Here is a 21,591-nt window from a genome sequence, read left to right as displayed (position 1 = left end):
TCTTCTGGGAAAGGGACCTGGGGAGGGTATTGGAGCCAGAGGACTGGGGGCGCATCTGGGCCCGGGAGCATGAAAGCTCGAAATGCGTTACCAGCAAGGAAGGGGGACTGAAAGTATGCTTCAGATGGTACCTGACCCCAGAACTACTAAAAAGAATATAATCCGAAGCGCCTATCACAATGCTTGCAGGGTTGCCCATCCACCCGATCCTTTTTTCACCTCTTATGGGACTGCCCGAGAAGTCTTGCTCTTCTGGCGTGAGGTGTTGGAACACGTCCGGCTGATCACGGGGCTGAGCATCCCATGGGACCTGGGAGTGGTCTTGCTGGGAGATAGGGAGGAACCTACCTGCTTACAGGGCACATGGCCAACCTCTGCACTCAATTACTAACAGCGGCCAAAATAACAATGGTGTGCCTATGGAAGAACCCAGAGGGCCCTACCCTCCCAATGTGGTGGGTGAAGTGCTCGGACACGATCGTAGCCAACCAAGATCACAGCCACCCGGCTGGAAAACTTGAACAAATTTAACAGTACTTAGGCCGCCTTCCTTGACTATGCAGATACATTTCCGGGGACAGACTCATGGGCCACCCATCACCAGGTGGATGAACTAACTGCCAGAGTGCCTGAGGCCAGCCCACTGACAAAACGAACTCTTAGCAACACACCAGCCCCCGCAAGGGTGTGGGGATCTCACACTTAACCCTGACAAGCAATTACCCGAGGGAGGGGCTGGCGTGCCCTATCGGACGTAGGACCCAGCATGTCCCTGAACTGTCCCTTCTTGCCACTGCCAGGGAAGCTCCACACCTATGTCCCATGTGCAGATATGTGTTTATAGAATATGTTGTGCTCAATAAAATGTTTTGTTGAAAAAAAAAGTAAATACTTTTAAACACTTGTTGCACTTTTCAAGGCAGACTCCTTTACTTATCCAGTCCTTCCCTATTCAGACCTTCCAGAATTTTGCGGCATGAAATGGCAAATTTTGCAGCACAAACCTTTATTTATTGCGGCATTTTTGCGGGACATTTTGTATTAACTGGAGGGTGTAAGATTGCCACATTGCAGGAAATAGGCAGAGTGCAAGGCTAGAAGGGAGCCAGGGTATCATTATTATGTATCTTTTGTATTAATTTAATAGGAAGAGGCTACATTTCTGGTTTAATGTTCATGCCTATTTAATAGTATTAACTAAATTGATCATTATCAATTGTAATGCTGAAAATATTCCCCTTCTATGTTCTCCAATCCCCAAACACCCACACACCTCTCTCACAACACACATCTCACCAACTCTCCATCACAACTTACATTCCTTAACCTCTCACTCTGTCATACAAATACTCACGTGCTATGTAATGTCACAATTTGCACTGCCCATCCCCTGCCACACTGCAAATCATATTCCCAACTCACACCTTACACTCTACAATTCCTCCCCCAATATAAAGTCCTTCATTCTTTTGTGCTGCTTCTGCATCTTGCATCTTTTCTCCCATTCTATCGCATTCTTCCATCATCCTTTTTCCCAATCTGCAGCTCACTGCCTCTTTCTGGCCAACCGCTTCCTCTCTGCTTTCTGGCTCACTGACCACACGCTCCCTCTACTTTCTGTACCTCTGCTCGCTCTCAGATTTCTGGCCCACTGCATCACTGCTTCCTCTGCTCTCTTGTGCAGCACTTCCTCCTCTGACCCGCTGCTCTCCCTCTGCTTTCTTGCCTATCACTTCACATCTCACCCATCACTCTCCCTCTCTCTCATAGTGTAACCATTTTTTTATTTTTTTTAAATGTAGATTTTGACCCAGTTCCTCAAATAATGGGGCATTTAAAAAAAGAATGGAGGATATGCTATTTTTAGACGACCCATTTTTGGAAATGAGCAGGTCACCTTATTCTCAAAGGTGACCAGCGCATTTCCAGAGGCTTGAGCTGTAGCGCAAATTGTGCGCTGGCAGCTGCCTTGAATGGTGTTCTGGATTGTTTGACCGAAGTGTAATTATTTGCGGCGGAATTGACTGTAGTCAATTTCGCTGCAAATTGATTTGCACTTCAGCCAAACAACCCAAAATGTGCTTTTCACCACCACCCCAACCCCTCCCCTACTTAACTGCTTGGTCGCTGCCGCTTCCCCTGCAACCCTGCGGTGCCAGATCCGTCCCTCTAACGCGGGTCGGATCCGACTCCGCAGATCCCTTTTTCGTTATTTTCTTTTTTTTCTGTCCCCGCCTCCAATTTTGAGGCAAAAAGGGGAAAACACTTCTGCAACCACCCTAGACCAAAAATACTGAACATGGGGAGCGGGTAACACCCCCGCAACACATGTTCGGTATTTATAAAAAATCGATCGAATATTACTGAACGTAATTGGTCAAATTGTAACATTCGATAGATTTTTGTCATCTAAATGGACAGTACTTTGCATAGAATCGCTCTCCCAACAGTGTTCTGCAAGCTCCCAGCGCCTTTCACAGGGACAGGCACTCCAGGTGCCTGCCGCTGTAAAATGCGACCCAAAAAATGCATTTTTATCCTGTTTGAGGAACAGAAATGCAAGCGACTCAGCAGCGGTTCGTACCTTAAAAGAAATGCATGACAGGGTCAGGAAAGACCCTGTCGTGCAGTGGCAGCCCCACATCCCGTGTGCGTACGGTTGCCTACAATTTCTGCACATTTAAAAGTGCATCTTGCTTGGAAATGAGGGATGCGCTTTTAAATTGACAGAAATGCCACTTTATTTGATCAAGGAGGTGAAAAAGGCCATATGAATGGGCGCGCATATAAAATGTGCCCATTAATGTGTCCCTTGTGGATTGGGCTGCACTTTTTTGGGGCGCAAGTGATTTCATTTCTTGTGTAAAAAAAAAAAAAAAAACAAAAAAAAAAGTTGAGAACCTGGCACCCTGAGGATTCTTTTTTTCAAAACAGTAATTTTTGCAGATTACTTTAAAAAAAGTAAACATTTTTTTTTTTTAAAGATGCTGTTTTTGCACAAAACGGCTATTTTTGCGGCATTTTGCGCGAAACTGCCGTTTTCGCTGCATTTTGCGGGATCGCAAAATCGCTATAAGCTGGAGGGTCTGCCTATTCTATTGCATCAGTTCACTGAGGGGCAGAAGAGGGACCCTAGTGGTGTAGGAGCCAGCTGTAGGCAGGGTGAGCTAGGGTTCTGCTGCAGGCAAAAGTCAGAGTTCCTGTGAAGACTGTTCAACAAGTAAGTAGTTCACTTTAAAGTTTGTTAGGGTCCAAGCTTCTGAAAGACACCCTAGGAGGATTCCAGCAGTGGGACTGGGGAACTGGATGAGTGGACTCCCAATCACAAGAACACCCTAGAGCATTACAGAAATCACACAGGCTTAAGGTACATTAATACCCCAGCCAACACAGTACCTTGGCACAGAAGAAGAGGTGCAGCAAGAAGACGTCAGGATCTGCAGCCAAAAACCTGGTCATTGAATTCATGAAGATTGAAGACAGGACACTGGAAGGACTTTTGTAGCAGGCATCACAGGGAATGCTCTAGGCAAGAGGCTCATCGCATGGTTTACTCAGCAAAGAAGAGGTTGTAACGGGGGAGACTTCAGGATCTGCAGCCAAAACCCTGGTTGTTGAATTCCTTTAGCATGAAGATTGAAGACGAGACACTAGAAGGGCTTCTGCAGCAAAAATCAACCGGGAAGGCTCCAGGCAAGAGTTTCTTCACAGCTGGATGCGGCTCTGTTGTTTTGTACTGAATATCGCCAGTCGGATTCTCATCACTTGCAAGGTCCTGCACTCTGTTGAGGGGACTTTTTTGACTATTCACGCCTCTGGAGGTCCAGCAGGACGCCACCAAAGTTTCAGCTCAATTTGGAAGACCATGTACTGCACAATGGCTCATGGTCCCGGGGTATTGAGGGTATTGCAGCCCTGCAAGGTCACAGCATGATGTGGGATGGCTCAAAATGCAGATCATTTTGAGTCTAGTGGATCTCACCAGGCTCTGGGTCGGGGTTGTCCTTTTCGGGATCCCAGGTCGTTTGGAAGGTAGGGTAACAGCAGCCTCGGGTTACACAGCAGGCTTTCCGGTCGCTTGAAATTGCTACCACCGTCGTTTCTTAATCTTCCTCTTTGGTTTCAGCTCCATTGATCGACTTGTTACCAGCTTCCAGGTTCGTAGTTTATCAGGAACTACAGCGCAACTTATGCATTTTACAGCAAAGGGCGGTCAGGCTGTCAAATTAGGACAGCCAGCCCCTCCCTCCCCTCCCCCACTGGGAGTTTGTTCCTTTCAGGCAAGGTGAAAGACAAAGGGCTGTGGAGGTTTGGACTCCTCCCTTGCTTCCTGCCTTTCCAGACACTCTGGAGCCTGGGTGGGCAATCTGCAGGATTCTCGCCAAAGACAAAACTGCAGCTGAGGTCGCTCCCGCCTAAAATGGCAGGGGAAGACCTGAGAAACAGCAAGCACACAAGAAATGGCACAAAAAGGAGCCCACCATTTTGCGAAATGGTGGCCATTCTGTGCATTACCAAAGCTGAAATAACAGCCTGCGAGTAACGAAGACTAAAGTCATAAAAGTAGTTTCACTGCCACCAGCCATTCAGGAAAACCTGCATTTGTAACAAAATGTTACCAAATAACTAAGGAAGAGGATACATTGTATCCCCCAAGCATTCCACATAACGTGGGGTGTGCTGGCTCACTATATAAAATGTAAAGGGGAATGAAAATCCCTCTGTACTACTTGGGAACTGTAGTTCACCCAAGTACATCAAAGAAAAATGAACAGGAGAGCCCAAAGCGGCAACCCAGCCTAAGCCCAAAAGTTGTAGGAAACTATAACTTCAACCATAGACTATGGAGAGACATAAAAAGTTCACCCATAAAAAGAGTAAAAGACTAGGTGAGCGGGGAAAAAAGATTCCCCCTTCACCTAGGGACAAGGTAAAATAGTTACCTAGTCAAAGCAAAAGGTTCTGGACTTGGCACAGGTCATGAAGATTTTATATGAAAATCTTACCCAACGCCTGCTCATTTTCCTCCCTTCTGTACGAGGCAAGACTGTGTTGGTCCTCAGACCATGTGGTCGCCATACACTATCTCAAGAAACTGGTGCTGTGGTCTCATTGCCACTGTACAGAGAAGACATGTGATTCTGGGCTCTGGAGAATGAGAAATTACCATAATATTCTTCCTCTGGATTCTTCTCCTGCCGATTCCTCTTCAGATAGATATCCATTCCAGAGTCAGCTTCTCAGAAAATACTTCGACAGGTGACATAGTGCACCTCGATCAGCTGTCGTTCCGTCTTGCCTCGATGCCTCAGTCATAGGCTCCGGACGTGATGGTCGACTTGCATATACTGCGTCACTACACCTCTGTACCTCAGTTCCCACATCAATTCCCCCGAGCTCAGCCACTGCAGAGGAAAACTAACGATACAGCCAAAAAAAAATGAAAAAACCCCAAACTGGGATTTTTTTGCAGAAGGAATGCAGCACTGAACCAAAAAAGGCCAATAGCTCCTGAAACTAAAGCTCACCTCTTTCATCCCAAGCGAAACACAACCACTGACCACAGGCACTTTCATCACAGGCTTGGATGGGAGGGGTGAGGAGGAATCTGTGGGAGAAGAATCCATAGACATCACATTATGGTTAATAATTTCTCCTTCAATCGATTGCCTTTCTCCTGCAGATTCCTCATCAGATTGTCCCCAAATAGTATTCATGTTGGATGTGGGATGAAAGTATTTAAAGCAGAAGATTCTGCAGAACCACCCTTCCAAATTGAGCGTCAGCCCCACGAGTGACGTCCAGATTGTAGTGCTTAGTAAAGGTATGAAGCGAGGACCATGTTGCCGCACATCTAATGGCCCTCACTGGCACTCCATTTTGCTGCTCCCTTGAGGTAGATACCCCTCTGGCGGAATGGGTTCTGATGCCCGGAGGCAACTCTTTTCCCTGCAATGTGATAACACTGAGATGCACAGCGTGATCCACCGTGAGATGGCCTGTTTTGGAACAGCTAAGCCTTTGAGTTCTGCCGTTCTGGCCACATAAAAAACTTGATGTCCTCTTCGCGTCTACCCTATGAAATCACTCCTCCTTAGAGGGGTGCAGAGGCAGGTTAAAAACTGGAAGGTCAATGGCCTGGGACAAGTGAAAATCCGACACAACCTTGGGCAGGAATCCGGGCCGACCTTTAGAGCAACTTTTTCTCTGAAGAAACCAAGGGAAAGGTGGCTTGCAAGACGAGGCCTGCAGCTCGCTGACCAGTCTGGCCGATGTGATGGCCACTAGGAATGCGGATTTCAACGTGAGCAACCGCATGGAACAGAAGTGTAAAGGCTCAAACGGAGCCACCGTAAGAAACGTGAGGACCAAATTACGGTCCTAGTCTGGAACGACAAATGGAGTAGGCAGAAACAACAAGGCCCTTCAGGAGTTTGGCTATAACCGGGATCGTAAATAAACACACTCGATCCGGAGACCTTTTGAACACATAAGTGCTAAATTATTACAGCCGCCAAGTATCATTTGACTGTGATGACCTGAAGCCTTGACGAGGTCAGTGACAGAAGGAACTCCATCGCTGTGGTGGTGGGGCAGGAGATATGGTCCGTCTCGCGTTCCCTGCACCACGCCTTGGATCTTCATCTGCACACATGCAGCGATCTTGTTGAAGGTCTGCGTGCAGCCAGAAACACCTCCGCAGAGAGGTCCCAGTCATATCTCATCCTCTCAAGAGCCACGCATGTAGGTTGAAGGATTCCGGGTTTGAATGGAGCACCCAACCTTTCGAATGGGATGGGAGATCTGGCCGATGAGGCACCCAGAGGTGTGGGCAGATGGCAAAGTCCAGAAGGTCAGAGTACTTTGTCCTCTTTGCCCAATCAGGGGCGATCAAGATCAGGGTTGTTCGTATAACTACTCAACCTCCTGAGAACCCACAAAATGACAGCAATCGGAGGGAAGGCAAAGTGGAGGCTGAAGGTCCAGTACACTAGAAACTTATCCCCTAGAGCGCCCATTTTCTGGGAATTCCCTCAAGCGAAACTGTCTGAACTTCCTGTTGGGCTCTGTAGCAAACAGATCCACTGCTGGGGTATCCCAGAGAGCGAAGACCCTTTCCAGGACTTCCTGGAGAGACTCATGTGAGACCGTGCTCGGCCTGTTCAGAGCATCCGCAAAACCGTACACTTACGTCCCGTCCCCTTTCCTCTATACTGTATCGGCGTCCCTTCCAAGAGACGGGAGACAGAACCTTTTTCCCCTTTAAATTTAGAGGCGCGCAGGGGTGCGGGCCAGAAAGCATGCGCTGCCCTGACTCCGGCGCCACACCTCAGTCCCCTTTTTATTTTTTGCATCGACGGGAATGGGGTGAATTCACCAGCGCTCCTGGGTTTGGCTTCGGCCATATAATTCCACGTGCGGATACTTCTTCTCTTGTCGTCTTTGTTTTTGTCATTTAGAAAACTCGGTCCTCAGGCGTCACGCTCCTCCACGGCGCATGTCGCCTTCCACAGGGTTCAGCAGGTGTCCAGCCTGCAACGGGCTGTTCCCAACTTCAGACCCCTACGCCCTCTGCCTACGTTGCCTTGGCCCAGACCAGGGTTGGCAAGCTTTTTCAGCGTGTGGCTCGCTGTCCTCGAAAGTGCTGAAGAACAGACTAGCCAGGTGAAGTGAGCTCTTCCAGAAGTCGCCTCCAGAACTTCGTGACACATTGAGCCAGGCCCAAGGTAGGGCCGATATTCTCCATCGCACCCCGCAAGGGAGACTCCTTCCCAGGGACTCTTCTGCGTGGGAGGGTCCGGTCGGGTCCTTACACCAGCGCTTGCACCGAGTCTGCTGTAGCTACCGGCCTTCGGGCTGAGGGATCCTCGGATCCTCCTGGTGACAGTGTTGAGGGACCGAAAGGTTCTTTTACCGGGTTTTCACCTGAGGGGCTCTGCCCTTATACCAGCACCATGGCAGAGGGGCTACGCCCTAATACCGGAAATTCTTCCGAGGGGGGCACCTAAACGCAGCTCTACCGACCCACGGGTCGAAGGTTCCACACCTACCGGGCCCAGGATCGAGGAGCAGGGTAGGTAGGCCTTGTGATCCACAAGCAAGAGTCTTGGAGGAGGCTGGGACCAGCGGGCTAAGCAACACTTCGCAGGCACGTGGCAGGCAGCTCAACAAAATGGCCACCCCGCCAGACAGAGGCTCTTGTCCGACGCCATTCCAGGAATTCATCGAAGAACGAGTGTCAAGGTGGGGCTGGCCTCAACCATGTCCATGGCCTACAGTCTACCCCTCTTATGTGCAGGGCATCTTTCCTTTGCGTCCAAATGGACAGGGTTTGCAGCGGCCTCAGTAGCCCCCGGCTACCCTGTCAGCACCCCCTGCCACCACTTCAGCCAGTGAGGTTTTCTTCTAGAGGTTCCTCGGCCTCATGAAGTCACCTTGGATGGGCGTTATCCTCAAGGACGCCATCAGGGAAGTCATTCCCGCCATGCTAGCGGCACCACAGACTCTTCCATCGGGCCCCCAGGCACTGGTGCAGCCGTCTCCACAGCCAATTCTGCAACCTCTGCCGCCTCCTCAGCCTCCGGCTGCGGCCCCTGTACCCCAGCCTACGGCGCCATCTACTCCTCCCCCACAGGATCCTCCAAATCCGCAGGATACGGATGAGGAGGAGGATCCGGACACGCCATCCTCAGCCAGGGCTTTCCACAAACATCTTGCTGGTCTGGCGGATTACCTGGGCCTACCCCAATCCGAGGTAGAGCAGCCAGCAGAGGGGGTCTGGCAGAAGTCCTCACACGACGCCCCTCTGCCAAATCAGGGATTCCTATGCAGACCGATGTAGTCTCCCTGCCCAAGAAGGGTTGGCTCAAACCCCACTCAGTCCAGCTGGTCAATCAACGCCTGGACGCCAAGTACAGGCAGATGGAGGGGGGTACACTTGCTTTCGGCCCATCCTCCGCCACACTCCTCGGTGATCGCTGCAGCATCACTATACTCCAAGCCCCAGTCATTCTCAGCCTCTTCCTCTGCGGGGCTGCTAGGCAAGGAGGAGAAGATCTTACAGACGTATGGCAAGAAACTCTATTCCAACTCCTCTTTACATCTACGTCAAGCCAACGCTGATGCCATGCTGGCTGCCGCCAACCAAAGATTATGGCAGGAAATTGCAGACTTCCTCCCGGAACTCCCCACCCAGAGCCAATCACCCTTTAAGGCGGGGCTAGCCGAGGCCAAGCTGGTGGCGCATGACCTCATGGAATCCACAGTGGCCCCTATTGATACCTCAGGCCGTGCCATATGTATTGCCACGGACATGAGAAGGACAGCCTGGCTCTGGGCAACAAAATTCAACCCGGATGTACTTAAATGCGGCGAGCATGCCTTTGATTCACAACTACCTGATTGTACCTCTGTTGCTAGCTTATCTGCTCACTCAGAAATGTGACTGATGTGCTCACTGTTGCCTTTACGAGTTTGCCTGATTGCATTTTCAGGAATCCTAGTTGCCTTTACTAAGCTGCACCCAACTATATTTTGCTCGCTGGTATCTGTCTGTATCTACAGGAACGGCTAATGGTCTTGCATATATTTGGTCGCTGACACCTGTTTGTAACTATAGCAATTCTGATACTCCTACATGCATGTGCATTGTCACACTGCCTCACACTGCCTCACATATATTCTAGTCTGCGGCCATTTGTGCCTGCGCGCTGATTAGGTGCACTGCACTTCCGTGCATATTTACCTGGTTCACTGCTCTTGTAATCTGCATCTGTGCCTTGAGCTGTTTATACTGCACTGTTCCCCTGCCGCCCTATGTGCCCTGATTACATGCGCTTCTGACTGTTGCTTCTCACCTGACTGTATCACGCGGCCTAGCTGAACTGCCCTGTGCCACAACAGACAATTGCCTTTCCCAAATTGCACTGGACTCCTGACTCAGTTCAAGGTGTGCGCTTGACCTTTGCCTTATCACCCACAGTGCACATATTCTACATCCGGCTAAATATGCTACTCCAAAGCTTGACCCATTGCATAATTATGGCCACCACACTCCTCGCCACTAGCACCTTACAATACCGGAACAGACTCCCTCCACCTGAGTCTGAACCACTCCCATATAGCCGGCCAAATACGGCAGTAAACAACCTTAGCACTGCCCAACTTAACTTTTCCCATGCTACCCTCCCTTGTTCTGTTAATGACAGAAATTCTAAACTCTGCAAGACTCTCCAAACTGCACAAACCCCTCACTAGACTGCTACCACCAATAAATAAGAAAACTAATTATCATGCCAGTAGGAAGCCTGATATCACTAACCGAAGTATAGCCCCTCCTCCCCCATGTGTTAAGGCCAGTTAGATTATGGCCCACAATACTAAGTTAACTGACTGCAACCTACCCACATCCTACAAGGCCATAGCGAAAACGGAAGCACGCTCCCTTAAAGGAGCACTCCTAAATGCGAGAGATCTCGTGGCCCACGCTACAGATATCGCCGACCTAATAACAGAAGGAAACCTAGACTTCCTTGCTAGAACAGTCCTGGCTACGCAACACTGCAGGACCTTTGCTCATGCTAGCCATCCCAGATGGCTACACCATATCTTGGCAAGATGGAGATGGAACCCGAGGTGGAGGATTCGCCATCATCTCTAGAGCGAGTCTTTCACTGAGACTAGCCCCCTTACAAACTATGCAATCATGTGAAATCCTCACTGCCAAACTTCCCCTAAACAACTCCCAGTCACTCACTATCCATCTACTCTACAGACCACCTGGCCCTGTTGGGACATTCGAGGAGGACATGCACACCATATTGGGAAACAACCTCAAAACGACTACCCAACTATTACTACTAGGTGACTTTAACCTAGGCTTTAACGACCCAGCTAACAACGATGCCTCTGAAATAGACAACATCCTCACTGCATTAGGATTATCACAAAAAGTTAATAAACCTACCCATATCAAAGGCAGATCCCTAGACTGGGTAGCTGATCATAACTGCACGGCTACCATTACCGCCATCACACCACAACTGTGGACAGACCATTCACTCGTGTCATTCATATTATCTACCACCAGACCTTCACCCACGGCCCTGCAAACGGCGCCACCCTGCTTAAATAGAAACAACAAGAATATCACAGTGGACAAAGTGATCCCTGCTATTCTCCCAACTCCTTGCCTGACAACTTAGATCCTAGTACTCTGGTCCATGAATACAACAAAATTATGCTCACCACCATGGATAGAATTTCCCCACTCAAATTGAGAGCAAGTAAACCAAAATCCCATTTAAACAAATGGTTCACCGCTCAATTAAAGGATTTACGTATCCTGAAAAGGAAGTGTGAAACTGCCTGGAGACTCTGCCCTACTGTGGCGAACAAAAGTAAACTAATATCTATCTCTATGCACTACAAAAATGAAATCTGCCTGACAAAACAGAATTCATATAATGAACGGATTGCTAACTTTGATTCAAGTATGAAAGAATTGTTCACTATATTGAAAGAACTAGGATCCCCGATACCCATACCTGACATATGTGTCAAAAACAAAACTTGGTGCTCGGATTTTCAACATGCACTAGCCAATAAAATAAACACTCCAAAATAAAATAAAACAAAAAAAAGACGCACTGAATCTACAGCATCCCTTGGACAGCAATCGGTCCAGTGGTACATCCACTAGCCAGACCATTAGATTCCGCTTCACCAAAACTACTACTCTAGAGGTAGAGAAAACTATCCTATCTCTCAAACCATCCAACTGCAAAGGCGATATCTGTCCAGCTCAGATTATAAAAGATGCTGCTAGGTCGATAAGCTGAGAGATAATGGGAAGGCAGCCCTTCTCCTTCAACTCGATCTTTCAGCTGCATTCGACTTACTGGATCACAAGGTCCTATCCAGACACCTGGAATCAGCAGCTCATTTCTCTACAGAGGCTATCAGATGGATAGAATCCTTTCTGAGTGAGAGATCCATGAGGGTGTTCTCCCAATCAGCAGCGGCAGACCCCACCCCCATTCAGTATGGTGTGCCCCAGGGCTCTAGTGTCTCCCCTACTCTATACAACATATTCACCAAACCCTTGTTTGATGATCTGGACCTTCTTGGTATCACCTACACTAACTATGCAGATGATACTCAGATTCTCCTCCCTCTTTCTGGGGATCATGGTAAGGACTTGGCACTGGTGAATAGAGTATATCATCATCCAGGCATGGATGGCCACCCACGGTCTATGCCTGAATGATGACGAGAAAGAACTGATGATCCTGGGCTCACACACTAACATCAACAAACTAAGTCACGAATACTCCTCATTCACCATTGATGGATACATTATTAGGGTGACTAAGGGAGTAAAAACCCTGGGATTCTACCTGGACTCTGTCCTTCGACAAACAAGTAAAATCCCTTGCCTCTACTACAGCTTACAACTGTAAGCTTATCAGAGCCGGCAAGCCATTCCTCTCTGACAGCTGCATGATCTTGGCTAGAGCACTGATACTCTCTAGGCTGGATTATTGTAATGCTCCTTACAGTGGAGCTAACAAAGTCATCATCAAGAGGTTACAAACCTTGCAAAATAATGCATTGAGAGCTGCACTAGGCATAAACAAGAGTACATATCTCTGCTGTCAGATGCCAACAGAAATGGCTTTCTACTCACAATAAAATTCTGCTAAAATGGTCTCCTTGACCCATAAAGCACTAAAGAATGCAGCCCCTAGCTATTTAATAGATAGGCTAAACAGAAGAACCTCCACTAGACGGACCAGATTGGTAACGCTAACTGCCTTGTGGTACCAAGATTCAGACTCACCAAAATTGGCGGTAACAGCTTTCCTGTGAAGGCGGCCAAGATCTGGAACTCCCTGCCTCATGAGTTGAGAGCAGACCAACCATATATATAGTTTAGAAAGAACTGAATCAGCCTGCTCAACTCTACCGACTGCTAGCCACACCAGAGAAACCTGCCTTTTCTGGCTATCTTAGTCTATCCTCCGCACTCCAGAAAATGACAATCTAACCTGCCCGCTACCTGTATAGCTGTTCCCACACCGTGAAATATTGTCATAACTTGTACATCTGTGATACTGTTTTATTTTTTGCTTATATTGTGATACATTGCTACATTGCTTTTGTAATCTTACCTGTAATATATTGTGTCCTACTTTGAATTATATGTAACCTTTCAAGCTTTGCACCACCTTACTGCTGCGCCCTGCTACCTTCGGGTTTGGTGCGCATTAGAAATAAACACATTCTAGAGGGGGGGACCTCCTCCACTCCTCTACGGACGAAGAGCTGGACAAGAAGAAAAACAGCTCACAAACAGCTAAGTCTTTAGCCATCCTTACAAAGACCACACCCAAATCGTACACTCAATCTCAGTAGCGCTCAGAAAGGGGCCGTACATACGGAGGGTTCCGCGGCTTCCAGGAACGTAGATCCAGGCAGCCAGACCACTTGCCATCTCAAAATCGGCATAAGCAACAAAAAGGGGGGGAGGGGGGAATACGGGCCTTTTCCAGTCCCCCTCCTCAGCGACAGCCTCCGAGGGAAAGAAGGCATGACACGCCCCTTCAGGTCCACTTGTCTCCGGTGGGGGGGGCGGGGGGAGCAGGCTTGCTCTCATGCAGATTTCTGGCGCCAGAATTTCACGGACCCCTGGATCCTATCCATAGTATCCACAGGGTACCGCCTTCCTATCCCAGCCTCTCCCACAGGTTGGGACAGCAACTCTTTTGGCGGAGATCCGGTTGCTCGTAGAGAGCCACGCAGTGGAGGAAGTCCCAGCCTCCCAGCAAGGCTTTGGCTTTTACTCAAGGTTTTTCGCCATTCAGAAAAAGAAACAGGCGGGCCTGAGAGTTGTGGTGGACCTTTCCACCCTCAACCTCTCCTTACCCCAGCAAAAATTCAAGATGGTTACGCCAGCTTTTATAGCGGAGATATTGGACAAGGGAGCCTGGATGTGCTCCCTGGATCTGAATGACTCGTACTTATACGTCCCGATTTGGCAGCCCCATCGTTCTTTCCTACGGTTCAGGATCATGGGCTGCCCTTCCAATACAAGGTCTTCCCTTTTGGCCTCAACTCGGCCCCCAGGGTCTTGACCAGACTCATGAATGCAGTGGCGGCCCATCTCAGAGTGCAGGGTCTCCACATCTACCCATATCTAGATGACTGGCTCGTCAGGGCTACATCTCCGGAAGCGGTTCACCACTCTTCCCATGCCCTTATGAACACACTGCATGATCTGAGCTTATCGCTCAATCTCAAGAAGTCGCAGCTGCAGCCCACTTAGAATCTAACATTCTTGGCCCTTATCTGGGACACATGCTCCAAGAAGGTCTTCCGTTCGGAGGACAAAATCTCGGCCATCAAGAGGGCCACCACCCACTTCCTCAGCAGAGAAGTTACCTCGGCTTGGTGGTACCAACATCTCCTGGGTCTTCTGGCAGCGGTCCTAGTAACCGTTCCGCACATGAGACTAAGGATGAGGAGGATTCAGCTGCACTTCGCGGCCTCATGGAACCAGGAGCGGGGCTCTCAATCCGAGATGATCAACGTTCCTCCATCTCTCCACATGGACCTCACATGGTGGTCCAGAGACTGCAACCTGCGGAGGGGCAAGCCCTTCCGGCCGCCCACTCTTCAGGCCACCATCACCACGGACTCCTCGCTCGAGGGGTGGGCAGCCACCTTGGAAGATCTCTGTCCACGGCACCTGGACTCGACAGGAACAGGTATAGCACATCAATTGGCTAGAGCTGAACGCCATCTGGCTGGCGCTCAGGGCATTCCTACCACTTCTCAGGGGCAAGGTTGTCCTCATCCAGACGGACATCTCGACCAGCATGTACTACGTCAACAAGCAGGGAGGCACCAGATCCCCTCTTCTGTGCAGATTGGTTATCTGCATGTGGGAATGGGCCCTGGAAAACGACATTTACCTCACGGCAGTCCACCTCCCAGGGGAATCCAACCTGGAAGCAGACAGGCTCAGCAGGCTGGGAGCAGACAATTACGAGTGGCAGCTAAAACAACGTAGTTATTCAGGAGATTGTCAACAGGTGGGGTCACCCCCAGGTGGATCGCTTTGCCAGTTGGCACAAGCACAAGAAATCCCCAGTTCGCATCCTGGCAGGGCCGGGGCCCCGGCTCTCTCAGCATTTCACCTCCAGTGGACCGGCATGAAAGCCTACGCCTTTCCGCCCACTCCCCTGATTCACAGGGTAATTTGCAAAATCCTGGAGTCCCGCCAACTTCTCATTGTCCTAATAGCTCCATGGTGGCCGGCCAGGCCATGGTTTTCGGAGCTGCTCAGCCTCTTGGAAGTGCCCCCGATTCACCTCCCGACAGGCCCAGCACATCATCTGGCACAACAGGGGGGGGCGGTGACATCCACCCTGCGCCAGAGAAGCTAGCCCTCACAGCACATTACCTGAGCAGGTAACGCTTCGGCACCTTAGCCTCTCACAGGCCAATCTGGAGATCATACAAGGCGCCAGAAGCAAAGCTACCAGGGCCAAGTACCAAACCAAATGGACCTGATTCTGCCACTGGGCAGACTCCAAGGGGACCGACCCCCTGACGTGCACCTTGGATGACGTGCTCTCCTTTTCGGCGCAAAAAAAGGGGGTTCTGGGAGTTTCTCTACTACCAGCCTATATCCAGGGTAGAGTCTGAGTCTTTAGCTCACCATCCTTTCACAGAAGAGAAATTTCCACTAGATATCAGTCTTTGTCCTGCCCAAGGGCAGTCCTGCACCGAAATTCCTGGCAATTCTCTTTTGAACAAGAGTACCAACAGCAACCCCAGACACGTGTTTCGGGCTGGTTGGGCCTTGTCAGTGAGGTGGCATTGTGCCTCTCTAAGAACAGTGAGCAAGGGTTCCACGCCTGGATTAGCCTAGTAACTTGGGGTGAAAACCCAAAGCTACTTAATATGCAAAAACAAGGGGGTTCTGGGAGTTTCTCTACTACCAGCCCAAATCCAGGGTTAGAGTCTCAGAGTCTTTAGCTCACCATCCTTTCACAGAAGAGAAATGTCCACTACATATCAGTCTTTGTCCTGCCCAAGGGCAGTCCTGCACCGAAATGCCTGGCAATTCTCTCCTGAACAAGAGTACCAACAGCACCTCGCCCATTCAGGCGTGCAGGTGGACACCTGCCGCACAGGCCTGGCAGCCATTGGGGCTTACAGGAACTCGGAGGAGGGCACTTTTTCCTCCTCCAACCCTATCGTCAAACATCCGACTGGACTCGCAAGGCTCTACCCACCCATCAAGAGAAGGCACTGAGTGTTTGACATTAACATAGTCTTGGGCGCACAAACCGTTTGAGCCAATGGCGTCACTGGACATCAGGCTGATCACCATCAAGACGGCCTTACTAGTGGGTCTTACTTCAGCTCGGAGAGTCAGCGAAATACAGGTGCTGGTCGCCGCAGAACCATATACTACTTTTCACAAGGTAGTCCTACCGACGCACCCGGCATTAGGGCCCAAGGTTCCGTCTGCTTTCCACTTGAACGGGGAAATGGTGCTGCCGACGTTTTTTTCCCGATCCCAAAGACGAAGCACAGAGTGCTGCACTGCCTGGATGTCGGGCGTGCCCTGAAATTCTACTTGGAAAGGACCAAGGGCTTCTGCAAATCAGACGACCTGTTTGTCAATTTCGGAGGCTCAAGACCAGGCTATCGGGCTTCTAAGGCTTCCATATCCCGCTGGATGGTTTCTGCCATCAAAGAAACGTACGAGGGCCAGCACAAGCCGCTGCCGGCCAACATGCATACCCACACAGTCGGGGCGGAGGCAACGGCCATCGCGTTCCAGCGCCATGTCCCTTGGCAGGTCATAAGCAGGGCAGCCACGTAAGCCTCTCCCTCAGCATTCTGCAAGCATTACTGTTTGGATGCCGGCTCTAGATCTGATGCGGCTTTCGGACAGGCGGTTCTCCAGAACCTTTTTGCTTAAGGAGGGTCTCCTCTCCACCCGGGGGCTACATTCAGTTGTAATCGCCCATACAGTATGGAGGAAAGGGGACGGGATGTAAGAGAAACTATAAGTTAATCACCATAGTGGCTAACGTACTCTTAGTCCATAGTCCCCTTTCCTCCATACGTCCCACCAACCTCCCCCTTAATAATACTGGTGTCATTAGGCAATGTTAAATCTATTGACGCGTCAGTGGAGACTGAGGTGTGGCGCCGGAGGGCGGAGTCAGCGCAGTGCATGCTCCATGGGCCGCACCCCTGCATGCCTCTAAATTTAAAGGGGAAGAAGGTTTTTTTCTGGTGAAAAAGGTTCCATCTCCCGTCCCTTGGAAGGGACGCCCATACTGTATGGAGGAAAGGGTACTTTGGACTATGAGTACGTTAGTCACTACGGTGAGTAACTTATCATTTCTCTGCCCCCCAGATGGACTGCTGAGTCTGAGATCTGATTTGCCAAAAGCCAGAACCACAGTTGCATCGCCTCTCTGCAAAGGGGGAGGGGATCGCTTGCCACCCTGCTTGTTCTGGTATTGTATGGCCACCGTATTGTCAGCCAAAACTAGGATGTGCTTCTCCTTCCAAGAGGGAGCGATCACCTTCAGGGCTTACCTAATGGCTCGCAACTCCAGTCTGTTTGTGCCACCTGGCCTCCATCGCTGACCAAAGGCTGCTCACCTGCAAGTCCTCACAGTGAGCGCCCCAACCTTTCAGGGACGCATCTGTGACCACCCTGGCCTGGGTCCACAGAGGCCAGAAGGCTTCCCCTCGCCAACATGTTGCTGCTTGCCCACCAAGGCAGGTCGACCGCTGACATGAACACCCTAAGAGCATCCCTCAAAGTGCTGAAGTACTGAAACTACTGGCCCCTGTAGGAGCCATTGCAGAGACTGCATCCGCAGTCTAGCCTTGGGCACTAGAAAAATACAGGAGGCCATGAAACCTACGAGGCGGTGGAAGGAATCCGCTGGTAAGGTGATGTGGTTCAGGAAGAGCTGGACCATCTGTCCAATGCTGGCTGCTCTCTCCTCGGGAGGAAAAGCCTTCACGACCAAGTGTCTAGGACTGCTCCGATGAATTGGAGCCTCTGTGCTGGTGACGTGTGGGAGTTCTGCAATTTCAGGGAGAAGCCCAGCATGTGGAGTAGCGAGCAGATGTCCTTGAGATGCGACATATCCTGCTCCCTTGACCTTCCCCGATCAGCCAGTATTCTAGGTACGGAAACGCATGGACGCCGGATCTCCTGAGGGGGGCCGCAACTACTGCCATGAGCATGGTGAAGAACCTCAGAGCGGAGGTCCTTCCATAGGGGAGCGATCGTCACATGAAAATATGCATCCTGTTGATCTTTCGACACCAGCCAGCCTTGCATCTCTAGAGTGTGGAGAATTTCTCTCAATTTCACCATCTTTAACTTGTCTTTCCTCTGGAACTTGTTCAAGGCCCTGTGGTCCAAGATTGGACGGAGTCCTCCCCCCTTCTTGGGTACCAGAAAATACTGGGAATACCAGCCAATCCTCTCTGCTCAGGAGGTACCTTTTCCACGGCACCCTTCAAAAGCATGGCTCGCAGTTCTTCCTGTAGCTTCTGTTCCAGTTACTGAGGAGGTGGTAGTGGTTTGTTCGGTGGCCTTTTTAAAAAAGGCAGAGAATAACCCCACTGCACGAGTTGAAGAGCCCAGGCATCGGAGGTAATCTCCCGCCACTGGTCCCAGTGCCATTGCTGCCGCTGTCTGCTGGCCTCTAAAGGCCCCCCTGCCCCTTCCAGTGCACAAGAAATGCCTCGTCCCCTGTCTGGCTTGCGGGAGCTGTGCCTTCCTGCCATAGGGGACATAGCGCCGGTAGCCTCTACCCCTTTGTGCAAAACTAAAGGCAGACTTGGTCGGCTGTTGCACAGCTAGGTCCCGCAACTTTGCAGCTAGTTTGGACTCTTTGAATTTCTCCAGTCTCGTCGACCTTGGGGTCGAAATGTTCTCACGATTGAAATCAAAATGAAGTTTATTTTGGATGTTTGTTGAGAATCATGAAGTTTCCATGTAAGCCTGACTCCTGAGCACTGTAGCCGACCCCATTGATCTTCCGACAGTCTGCGATGTCCAGGCCCATATGTACAGACTGTTGGGCCACCTCTTTGCCCTCGTCTACCAAACGTTGTTAGCCTTCTTGCATCTCCCCATCAGGGTTATACTGGGCAGCCTTCCCAATGGCCATCCACAACCCAAGGGAATATTTGGTGAAACCGCAAGAGGCATTGACCGCCTTCAAGGCCATGCTACCTGATGAGAACATTTTCTTTGCCAAGGCGTCAACCTTTTTTCCCTCCCTCTCAGGTGGGAGACTGAATGTAGATGTGGCTGGCCTGTCAGACACTCTGGCCATCTGCACAACTAATCCCTCTGGAATTTGGTGGGTAAAGATAGAGGATCTACAGAGTTGACTGGGGTGTGGTACCAGGTCTATGCCACAAAATGGCGATAGCTGCATTAACAGGCATAGCCCTCTCAGTAGCAGGACCCTCATCAAGAATGTCCGTTAACTCATAGCCTGTCTAGAGCACTGCACCCCAGTGTATCCATTACCCTTTCCACCAAAGCCCATATGGGTAGGCCTGCGGCGTTTCCACGTCTGGGGACGTGTCGAGCCCACTGGCGTCATGAAGACTTTCAGCCAGTGGCACCAGATGTGCATGGTCGATGAAAAAGTCAGATCCACCAGAGCGAGTATGTAGGGTCGAAATCGCCCTGGTTGTAATCGGTGGTGCCAAAAAGGTCAGTCTGGGATTTAGGGGAGAAAGACTGCTTGATGGCGCTCAATGACATTGATGGCTTTGCAGTCTGCGCCGAAAGGGTTAATTGCCGCTGTGGGCGCGTCTGAAGGAACCAGCGCCCAAGGTGCACTGGCAAGTACCGGCGCCGAAGGTGGCCTAATCTTGCTTGCTGCTGGGCCAGATGGCTCCACTGACACTGATTGCATCCTAATGGTTTTCTCTCTGGGGCAGTGGACACCGGGCGCCGCTGGAGCTGCTGGGGCCTGCTGCATTGAGGGCTCTCCTGTACCCACAGTTGCTTTGCAAAACATGCCTAACATCTGAGTTTTAAATTCCTCCCACTCTGCCCTGGATGTCGGCCCCGCCCAACGACTTACTGCAGTCACTCAGACTTTTGCAGGTGTCAGTGTCATTTCTTCTTGTGGGAGGAGGAAGAGCACGAATGGCTACAGGAATGGGACCTTTTTTGGTCTTTATCCGATACCCCTCTTCCTTTTCTGGAGTCGGCTCCTCCGTTTCGGCTTCCGACGAACGAACCGACGGTCGACCGCACTGGGGATTTAGAGGAAGGTCGGCCTACCATGAGCTTCGCCGCCCATTCCCTGGGAGGTTTCAGATTCATTGTGCTACACGAACTACAGCTCTGTGTCGTGGCCGGTACCAAGACACCACATGCAGATGTGCATAGCTAGTACACCTTGGTTCTGGGTCCCCCCTACATTAGTGCTAGGGAAAAGAGATGGATCTAAGGTCATGGTGCCTCTATTTTCTGGCCCTGATGTCCTGCTCGTCTGGGGGCGGTGGGTGGAGCGGATGCAGATCTGTGCCCCGGGGCTGCGGAAAAGTTTCTGAATTGCAGCTTTGCTGGGGTGATGTATATGAAAGATGAGGAATCTGTGGGAGGAACATCCATCAGAAAGAACATTAGCGAGAGGTAAGTAATTTGTTCGGTGTCCTGTCAATTGGTCGACTGCAATTTGGTCGACTGCAATTTGGTCGACTGCAATTTGGTCGACTGCCAAATGGTCGAATTTTTTTTTTTTAATTTATATATATTTTTTGTGGGTTTTCGTGTGGGGAAAGAAAAAAAAAAAGAAAAAAAGGGGGTTGGGGGGGGGGACCCCCCCCCCCAAAAAAAAGGGGTAAAAAAAAAAAATTCAACCATTTGGCATTCGACCAAATGGTGTCGACCAATTGTCCTGTCGACCAAATGTTTTCGACCAATTGACTGGTAACCAATTTGTTCTTCTCTGCACATGCATTTTCCCCCTAAGAATCTCCAGGTTGTTCCCTATAAGTCTTAAAACCCATTTGGTTTCTACCTTTCATTAGCAGGCTTGTAAAACTTATGGATAATCTGCCCAGCATTTAACAATCCATCCTTTCCATACAGAGTAAATGTGAGCTGTTCTGGTAACCCCTTCAGCAGATGTTTCTTCTTTCCTTATCCAGATGGTTTCTCGGATCATGAAGATCTTCCCCCGAGTTTGCCATCTCAACGGATGTCTGATGCCGGGTTGGGTGTCATGGGTAAGTAAAACAGCATTGGAAATCACTTCCTGGGAAATGTATTTTCTGTAAGTTTCCTTTCTCTGCTTCGGTTAATCAGACCTAAACAATCCTTTTTGTTAATAGAGTTGCAATTGAAGACACCCTTATTTGAACAAGCCCAGTCTGTGGTAATCATGAGATGAATATCCCATTATGATTTTATAATAGTCTTTTGAATACAAATGCCCAACACTGAGGTGAGCAGGAACTTGTCTCCGTCTTTGTTTGGTGAATAGGTGACCATCATCAAGGTACTCT

At 50.0% G+C, this 21,591-nt stretch overlaps 1 protein-coding gene across 5 annotated transcripts in view; it reads left to right on the top strand.

Annotated features, from left to right (window-relative positions):
- The window catches only part of NCAPH2 (non-SMC condensin II complex subunit H2), an 899,214-nt gene that overhangs the window by 745,820 nt on the left and 131,803 nt on the right, over positions 1-21,591 (top strand). For all 5 annotated transcript variants that reach the window (XM_069629493.1, XM_069629491.1, XM_069629492.1 and 2 more), the window contains one exon: positions 21,235-21,312. In XM_069629493.1, the coding sequence (XP_069485594.1) occupies positions 21,235-21,312 (78 nt within the window). The remainder of the gene's footprint in view (positions 1-21,234; positions 21,313-21,591) is intronic.

The sequence above is a fragment of the Ambystoma mexicanum genome, chromosome 12, assembly GCF_040938575.1.
Source record: "Ambystoma mexicanum isolate Mex_15411 chromosome 12, UKY_AmexF1_1, whole genome shotgun sequence".
Lineage (NCBI taxonomy): Eukaryota > Metazoa > Chordata > Amphibia > Caudata > Ambystomatidae > Ambystoma > Ambystoma mexicanum.
The sequence above is the reverse complement of the archived record's forward strand: the minus strand, read 5'-3'. Positions and strand labels throughout refer to the sequence as shown.